General features: G+C 46.0%; 1 protein-coding gene across 1 annotated transcript in view; it reads left to right on the forward strand.

The window, feature by feature from the left end:
* Positions 1-740: 740 nt before the first annotated feature.
* Positions 741-9226, forward strand: part of TRAF1 (TNF receptor associated factor 1) — a 10028-nt gene continuing 1542 nt past the window's right edge. The window contains exons 1-9 of the mRNA XM_005421248.2: positions 741-1055; positions 1668-1752; positions 3160-3258; positions 4177-4338; positions 6540-6611; positions 7198-7263; positions 7464-7868; positions 8311-8488; positions 9051-9199. Coding sequence (XP_005421305.1) covers positions 847-1055; positions 1668-1752; positions 3160-3258; positions 4177-4338; positions 6540-6611; positions 7198-7263; positions 7464-7868; positions 8311-8488; positions 9051-9199 — 1425 coding nt within the window. The 5' untranslated portion in view covers positions 741-846. The remainder of the gene's footprint in view (positions 1056-1667; positions 1753-3159; positions 3259-4176; positions 4339-6539; positions 6612-7197; positions 7264-7463; positions 7869-8310; positions 8489-9050; positions 9200-9226) is intronic.

The raw sequence follows: 9226 nt of genomic DNA on the forward strand, positions 1-9226 counted from the left end.
GCCCCCAGACAGACCCTCCAGCCCGGGCTGTGCCCTGCCCATCACGGCGGTCACAGAGCCAGCCCGGCCTGCCCACGGCAGCCTGCAGTCGTTTATTTTCAGATTTCTCAGTCAGCGTGACTGCTGGTAATACTGAAACAGGTAATGCTGTGTCAGTGCTGTCATGGGGGAAAAAAAGCCTTACTGAAGGGGTTGTTATAATTAAACTTCACCACTTCCCTGGGTGAAAACCTTCCTTGGACTTTCCAAGAGACATCAGAATCAGTGTCCCACTGCGCAGCAAACCAAACCAAACTGAATGTGCACAACACCTTGCCACATATGGCTCCAGGTGGGCCTGGCCAGAGCACAGCATCAAGGGCTTGTGGCCTTGGGATTTCCTTTGTCATCTCACCACAAGTCTTATGACTTCGGGAAAGTCACTGTCAACACACCAGCTGCTCAGTTTCTGTGTGCATGAAGTGAAATCACGAATTTTGAGAATTGGTGTGGTTGGGGATTTACTCTGCAGAAACAATCTTCTGTGATGAGGACTGACAGGACTGTAGCTCATCTTTCTACAAGCTAAAAACTCTTGAAAGAAAACCCCAACCCACCCTTTTTAGGACACTTTTAGGTCTATTTTTGTGTTGTGTTTGAGGGAAGTTTTAAAGGTGTAATTTCCTGCTGGTGGCAGGTCAAACCCCTCTGTGACATTTGGTCGCGCCTGTCACTGCAGACCCAGCCGAGCACAGCGAGCTTACTGCTCAGCTCTGGGGCTGCTCAGGGGCTCTGCTGCATCCCCGCACATCCAAGTGAGTGTTTGAGCGCCTGCATTTTCTCTCCTCTTGGCCAGAGCTCGCTGAGATGGCTGAGAGCAGCCCCAGGAGCCTGCAGGACCCCCCCAGCTCTGGCCCCGATGAGGACGAGTTCCCCTTTGGATACCCCACCAGCATCTGTGAGGACGTGCCTGGGCAGAAGTTCCTGTGCAGCAACTGCCACAACATCCTGAAGAAAGCCCTGCAGACACTGTGTGGGCACAGGTACTGCTCTGCCTGCCTCACCTGGATCGTCAGGTAGGTGCTGGGCTGTGCCAGGGGCTGCCTGGCCTGCTGGCATTCCCTGCTGCAAGGATGGGCACTGCAGGGTATTCCCTGCCTCCTCCTTGTTTCTGCCATGGGTGTCTCTGGGGCCTGGTGGAGCTTTTCTGTCTGTGATAAAATAATTCTGATTTAACCTTGAAGGCTTCCTTGGCACTTCATAGCCCTTTGATAAGGGATGTTAATGGGGTTTTGGTGAATATGATGTCATATATGTCTGTATCTGTCTGGGCAACACGGGCGTTTTCTGTGTTTTAAAAGATTTCAGTTTTCACATTCTCTTTCCTACTTGGAGTTTTTGAGTCATTCATGGGATAAATCTTTATTCCTGTTTATGGTTCAGGCTGCCCTTATTTTCCTGCAATACAGGTAAGATTAATGGGCATACTCCTGATCTTGAACAACAGAAGAGCAAAACTTTTTCGACACCAGTATGCTCAAGAATTGGCCTTTAGTGAACAAGGACTATGGATTCTGAGTGAAAATCACAATTTTCATGGTTTTATTTGTGTCAGTGCCTACACAGAGACCTCCTAAACCGCAGTACACCATGGGATTGGTATTTAATTTTTCTTTCTTTTTTACCAGAAACAATAAAAATGCAATTTGCCAGAAATGTAAAGAGGAAGATCCCAACACTTTAGGTGAGGAGAGCCTTTTGGCAGAAGACAGGGTAAGTTGTAGTTCACAGATCATTAATTTATCAATAACCATTCTCTGTAGTCATCATTGGACTGGAGTCCAGAAGGGAATAATATGAAATGCAATAGCAGCTGATAGTCACACATTTTAACTTAAGCTTTAATAACTTGGATTTCCCAGAGTTTTTGATTTTAAAAAGTGTAATGGCAGCCTCAGGACTTCCCAAATCGAGGTTCTGCAATGTAAATTCCCAAACTCTTCCATATGATTAACTTTTTATTGTCTCAAAGTAAGTGGTGATTTCCTACTTGTAATAATGTCTTTACTATTACTTATTATCCTCAGGAAGTTTTTTAATGGATTTTCCAACCTCATGGTTTCTTGTACCCTTCAAACATGAAGCTGAACATAATAATTGATACAAACCATGCCCTGGCCAATGTTTCATCTGTAATTTAATGGTGCAGATCTCTTCTTGTGTGATTTTCCTGGCAGATTGCTGTGCTGTTCTGTATCCCAAATGCAAAGTGGGCCCTAAGGCCCAGTCCCAGCCTGTCCTTTTCCCTCCTCTATGATTACATGCAGGGATATCAACAGACACATCATTTGTCTACATTTCTGGGGGGGGGAAATGAAAACAAACAGGCAGCTGACAGTGGCATAAAAGCCAAGCTTTAGAAAGCAGCAAAATAATGGATCTGCTGCTGATGCTGAACTTGGTGATGTCCCAGGAGAAAGAAAACACCTCAATTCTGGAATGAATTTCCCAATGGCAGATGCCTTTAACTGTGGCAGGGCTTCTTCTTGTGCCAGGGCTCCTATTTTAGTGCAAGGTGTAGTATTAAAGTGAGCAGTGTTTCATCATTACATAACAATTGTACAATTCCTCGTGTTAGAACAGCACAGAAATCTACGTAGTGCAAAGAACAAGCCTCTCTCCCATCTGGTTGCGATTTTTTAGCACTCGGTGCCTGCTAAATGGAAGCAGCCCGGATCTGAGCAGTGCTCTCGGTGCAGAGACTCTCGAGTGCTCACTGCAGCACGTTTAGGAGGTGTTAATGACCCCGCTAATGAAATGCATTCATTAAGGGACCCCACAGGCAGGGTCCTGTCAGCACATCGCTGCATGTGAAATATTTCAGGCTCCTGTGAAAAGAAGTGCAAAATAAGAGCTGTAGTTGGGCTTATTTTCAGTAAATTAATATCGTGTCAAATAAATTATTTTTGAGTGCTAAGAAATAAGTTATTTCATAATTATTTGGGCTTCTACTACACTAAGGTTAGCTTGCCAGGTCACAGAGTCTTATGTAGTACAGTAAATTTAAAAAAATTAAAGATTTATCAAGGTGTGTATTTCTAGCACCCTGATTCTATTCCAAGGATGCATCCAAAAGTGCTTTCTGACCAATGGTTTTTTATTACTTTGTTTTCTTCCCAGGCTTTTGGTGATGCTGCCATTAATAAAGAGATTTCTGAGCTCAGAGTCCGCTGTGTGACCCCTGGGTGCAGCTGGGCTGGCGTCATGAAAGATTTTGAAGTATGTTCAAAGAGAGTTTATTCAGATTAACATGGGGTGGGGACAGAGGGGCAATGAAACCAGGATATCAGCAGACACAAATTAATGCAGTTAATTAGAATCAGCGTTAGTATTGTGATTTATACCAATGTTTTTGTCTAAAAATGTGCCATTAATCTATCCCTGCCCGTGGCAGGGGGTTGGGACTGGATGATCTTTAAGGTCTCTTCCAACCCAAATCATTCTGTGCTTCTGTGATTAACTTTAGCAGGGCTTTGGCCAAATCCAGAACATTCTGAATGAACCTCACATTGCACAAACTTACATCAACTTGATATTTTATCCAGTGGTTTTCTAATTATTTTAATGCAAGGCTGCTACAAGCAGGTGGTGGCAGGGAGAGCGCTTCAGTCTCCAGGGCACTGTTCAGGCAATGTCCTTGGCATGTTTTATTGGAGAAATAATTCCCTCCTCTGTCAATGTATTGATTGTATTCATCACTCTTCAGACTGATCTGAAATGCCTCAGTTAAAATGTTTGAATGGGCAAGATTTGTGGAATCTACCATGCAAATCTGAGTAATGAATACAAGGGAGAAAGCTGGGACCAGGATCATGTTGTTTTCAAGCAAAAGCCCTAAGGGGCTTTTTTAGGGAGACCTCACGTTTGAATTTACCAAATGTTGTTTGGTTTTGGTTTTGGTTTTGAGATTTTTTCAAAATTAATAATTAAAAAAAAAAGCCCCAGTAAAGTTGGTGAATTTTTCACCAGTAATCTCAGTAACTTTGTGGGGTGGGACTTTACCCAAGCTTAGAAGAAATGCAGATCAGAGCCCTGGGCTGCCAGAACAGAGACTATTTATAGATAAATGTGAATATCTATTTATAGATAAATGTGAATGAGCACTTCACGTGTTGCTTCATAACTTTGTACTTCCAGGAGCATCAGAGTTTATGTGAATATGCTTTGATCCCCTGTCACACTGGCTGTGGGCACGTGGTGATGAGGAGGAAGCTGGCGGATCACTTGGAAAATGGATGTGTCAATAATGTGACAGCGTGTCAGCAGTGCCAGTGCAGCCTGGCCAGCTCTGAGTGCCAGGTAAGAACATTTCTCTCTCAAATAAAGGCTTTTTGTTGATGCTGTCAATGATCTGTGGTGCCATTTTCCCATCCTGATTTCATTGCACTCGGGGAATATTTAATTTTCCTGAGTTTGATCATTTTCCCACACAAGTGCTGGGGGGAAATGGATGTGACAATGTGCTGGTGATGTGACAAAGTGCCCTGGTGCTCCCCTGGTTTCAGCTCCTGCCTCAAAATGAGTCCTGGTGTGAGGCAAGAGAGAACCAGAAAAGCACAGACAGCAGCAGGAGGGGATCTTGCAAGTGGCTGAAGTTTATTCAAACTAAAACTACCCACAAAAGTGTAGGGCAGGATTCTGTCAGATATTATTTCTATTGGATCTGACCAAATCTCCAAATTATCAGTGATGTCCACAGACCAGGAAGATCTCACTCTGAATCTGCCACAAATACCTCAGTGCCCATTCAAACGTATTTGCTTTATATTTTTTAATGTTATTTGCTCAAAACAATGAATATTGTTCCCTCCAAATGATCTCAAGAGGATAATTGCCAGCCTTGCAGTTGGGCACGGTGATTAAAGACCCACAGGAGAGAAGGGCTGTGAATATTTCAGAGATGGAAATAGTTCTGTGTGTCCAAAGTGTCGCAAATTGGTGCCTTTCAAATACTGGGCTGAGAGATTTATAAGGAATATGAGTCCTCCTGGGGTAAGAATGGGGTGCTCTGATAAAATCTGCTCCTTGGGCAGTCCTGGGTGCTGAGAATTTTAAACTTTCTGTGCTGAAGGGCACAGACTCCCAAGAAAATTCTGTATTTGACCTGAGGCCGTGGAGAAGGCTTCCAAAATGGGTTGACAGCACTGGGATTCCAGGTGTGGAGTTGGATCAAAGTGTGGGATATCTCAGGGTGGGAAACAAGTGCCTTCAATCCCGACAGGGGAGCAAGTGCCTTCAATCCCAACCTCAACAGAGGTAGAAAAAAGAAGCCCAAACCTGCATTGCTCATCCCTCAGTGACCTGCAGAGAGAGGAGAACCCGGAGCAGGCTCATCCTGCCTGTGCTAAACCCAAATCTGGGAACACCAGGAGGTGGCACCAGGAATTGCTGCCAGCCTTGCTGGGGAGCCTGAGCCCGGCTCCTCCTCTGCCCAGAGCTCCTTTCCTCCCACTCAGCCACCACCTCTTGGATATTTTGGTTGGGAAACCTTGGTAACCGAGCAGGGGGTTGGCCTTGAGGTGGGGCTTTTTCTGGGCCTCCTTTAGGATGTGTAGAGTTCATTATCTGCTCTAATGAATTTGCACCGAGTTCAGAATTGTGATTATTTGTGGGTATTCCATGTGTCCACAACCCTCTGGGAGAAAATAGTAAATTTTGGGTGCTGCTCTTGCTCTCTTCATTTTATTCATTCAGTTTAAGGTCTGGTGATTTTTTTTGTATTGCTCTATTTTTAAATAAACTTCTCTCCTCAGAAGGAGAGTCCCACTCCCCCTCAGGAAATTGGTGAGCTGGAGGAGTAAAAGAGCAGAAATGAATAAGATCACTGGCAAGATAGAGAGTGTTAAAAAATGAGTTAGAGAGTGAGAAAACCCCGTGGCTGCATTTCTGAGAACCGAAAGGGAAACCTCAGAACTGCAGAGGAGCTTGTGAAGATGGAAGCCACCCCCTCTGCAGAGTGAGAGGGGAAAGCTGGCAGTTGCTGTGTTAAATACAGATATTGCAGAGCCAGGGGCAGGGGATCACTTCACCCTTCCTGAAGGCAGAAAAGGCAGGAAGCTCCTGGGAGTGTGGTGCATTTTCTGCAGCACACCACGAGGGAGAATTTGGATTGCAGCCTCCAAAGTGCTCATAGCAGGATGCAAGAAGGGTCTGCACATTGAGCAAAGTGAATGGAGTCAATGCAGGAAGAGTTTATATCTGAGTTATATTTGAATCAGAATTTATATTGGAGTTTCCTGTGCTGTAACCTGTTTATCTTCATATATATATATATCTGTATATATTTGAATTTCCTGTTCTGCTGGTCATTGTTGCTTCCTGTTCTGTAACCCCCTGCTTGTCACTGCATGTATGTGAGTGCACATTTTTTTGTGTGTGCACATAACTTTGAACCTGGCAACACCTGCACATTGCCAATCTTGTATCCAATATCCCAGGGTGACCTTTAATTCAATTATTAAATAAGGTACTGAATTTTTTCCTTCTTGTTTTAATGACAGGAGCATTCATGTGAAGGCAGTTTATGCAAGGAACAAAAACCTGTGCAAACAGAAACAGCATCAGAGGAAACGGTGGGTGAAAGATGAGGGAGTGCAATGCAGCTTTCTTTCAATTGATAAAATTCTCACTTGTTCATTCAGATTAAATGAACACCTGAGAACATCTTCAGATCCAGCAGTTGTTTCTGGCTGCTCTTTACATCCCAGCAAAGCCCTGCTGACAGCCTCCCCTCCCCTGCTCCCACAATTGCCTTCAATAATTATCCTCTCAATTAACCTTGTAAAATGGGCAAATATTTGTTTCCTCTCATAGTTTGAGTGAGAGCCACCTGACCAGGAGTGTGCTGTACAGCATTTCCAGCATCTTTGTGAGGAATTGGGTGATCCCTGTGCTCATTAAATTGTTCTGTCATTCTGGGGTGAGATGGACACCTCACTGCCACGCTGTGTGCAGGACACTTGCTCTCACCACACTCTTAATTGATTTACAATCCATTTCCAAAGCTGGTTGGGCACTGGAAGCTGTGGAATTACCTTGATTTGAGTTAATCTGGTTTACAGCTGCTGGGTTTTGTGGTTTAGGTGTTTGTAGGGCAATAAAAGAATTCCCTTCCATTGGTTTTATTTCCTCTGTTTGTTTTTTTTTTTTTTTCAACAGAGCCTCTCTACATCCTCAGCCAGCAAGGATGGCTGTTGTTTTTCTGCAGTTGGCTGTGCATTTAGGGTGAGTGAAACAGGTCCCTTCAGGATATTCCAAACCCTGGTTTGGACATTCCCATCAGGAAAATGTCTCCCAAAACAGAACCAGCACTTCTGCTGCCAGGTGATGGAGCTGCCCCTGCACCCTGCAGTTTTCCACCTCCCAGGGGCTGAAGGGTGGCTGGGGTGGCATGGAGGGGACAGTGACAGCTTTGTCTCTTCCAGGGAAGCAAAGAGAAGATCCAGGAGCACGAAAAATCCGCGGTGGGAGCCCACATGCTGCTCCTGCTGCAGCACATGAGGCACCTGCAGGGATCCCTGTGCCCCAAGGGCTTCTCCCCACGGCCAGAGCTGAGCTTGAAGAGCGCAGGGAAAAGCATCTGTGAGCTGCAGATCCCAGCAGAGCCAGAGCTGGACTGTTTCCCTGCTTCTTCTGTCCCTGGGGACGCGTCTGTCCTGCAGCAGCTCGTGAGGGAGAAGGTGATTTCTGAGCTGGAAAATAAGCTGCACGTGTTTGAGAACATTGTGGCAGTGCTCAATAAGGAGGTGGAGAGCTCTCAGTTGGAAATCCTGGCCTTCAGGAGGCAGAGTGAGCTGGACCAGAACATTATACGGGCCCTTGAGCTGAAGGTAAAAATGGCAGCAGGGATTGTCTGGGTGCTTGTTCTGTACACAACAAATGCTGACACACATCAGGGGTAGGGACCAGAACAGGAGTCTGAGCTGTGGAGGGCTCAGCTCTGGACACATATTCATGATCCTTTTGGTGTTTGATACATTTGTTCTCTAAATCCACGTTTAGGTATTGAGATACTCCTGGGAGTTCTGGGTGTTAGTTTGCCATGATCACACTGTGAGCAGGCAGCAGAGCTGTTTAATTGCCTGATCCTCTCACAGCAACATTTTGCCTGGAGGCTCAAACAACATCTCTGGGTATGTTTTGACATATTGCTGTCACTTAGAAAGGAATCAAAGCAGAGCTCCCAGAACATGAGGACTCCAGAAGGATGCAGCCACCCCTGCAGCACAGCCTGGAGCAGGGGGAGGCTGAGGGCTGGTTTTTTCCTCTCAGATTGCAGAGCTGCAGCAGTGCCTGATGCAGAAGGATGCAGGCCTGAGCAGCCTGCACAAGAGCCTGCTGTTCTCTGAGCAAGCCTCCTACGATGGCATCTTCCTCTGGAAAATCACTGAGGTGGGCAGGAAGCTCCAGGACTCTGTGACTGGCAGGACAGTCAGTTTGTACTCCCCAGGTAAAGCACAGGATGGACATGTGTGTTCACAAACCCCAACCCTTCAGAATCCTCCCCTTTCTCCAGAACTCTACTCCTTTCTGCTGGTGCCAGCAGGAGCATCTTTGAACAGCTCCTGAAGCCAGGCTGCTGTTTGTGCAGAGATCTGTAACCCAGGGCATGGGATGTGCTTTTCCAGAGGGCTGTGCTCTGGTTTGGGCTCTCACCCTGCCCCTTGGCCCCAGCACAGCTCCTGCAGTGGATCCATCCCTCCCAGCCCTCAGCTGGTGCCTGCTGGCACCACATGGCTGCAGCTCCTTCCCATGTGGGAAATAACTGGATTAGGTAAATTACACTTGTGTGGCTAATAACAGGTCATTTTCACCAAGGTTTGAGGCACTGAAAGGATCCCAGCCACTGGGTTTTCATTGCTGGTAATCTCCAGGGGGTGCTGATTTCTCTGTTCTCCTTTCTGTGAGAGCAAACCACGTCACACATTCCCTTTTCCCGTATGCCAGAACACACATTATGCCTTATTTTTCCCCAAAAACCATCCTTACTAATGAAGAGCTCTGATTTTCAGCTTTCTACACTGCAAAGTATGGCTACAAGGTGTGTCTGAGGGTGTACCTGAACGGGGATGGGACAGGGAAAGGAACCCACATGTCCCTGTTCTTCGTTGTCATGAAAGGAGATTACGACGCTTTGCTCCCGTGGCCCTTCAGGCACAAGGTAAGAAAGGAAACCCTCCCACATCTG

Source organism: Geospiza fortis, unplaced genomic scaffold, assembly GCF_000277835.1.
Source record: "Geospiza fortis unplaced genomic scaffold, GeoFor_1.0 scaffold27, whole genome shotgun sequence".
Taxonomy (NCBI): domain Eukaryota; kingdom Metazoa; phylum Chordata; class Aves; order Passeriformes; family Thraupidae; genus Geospiza; species Geospiza fortis.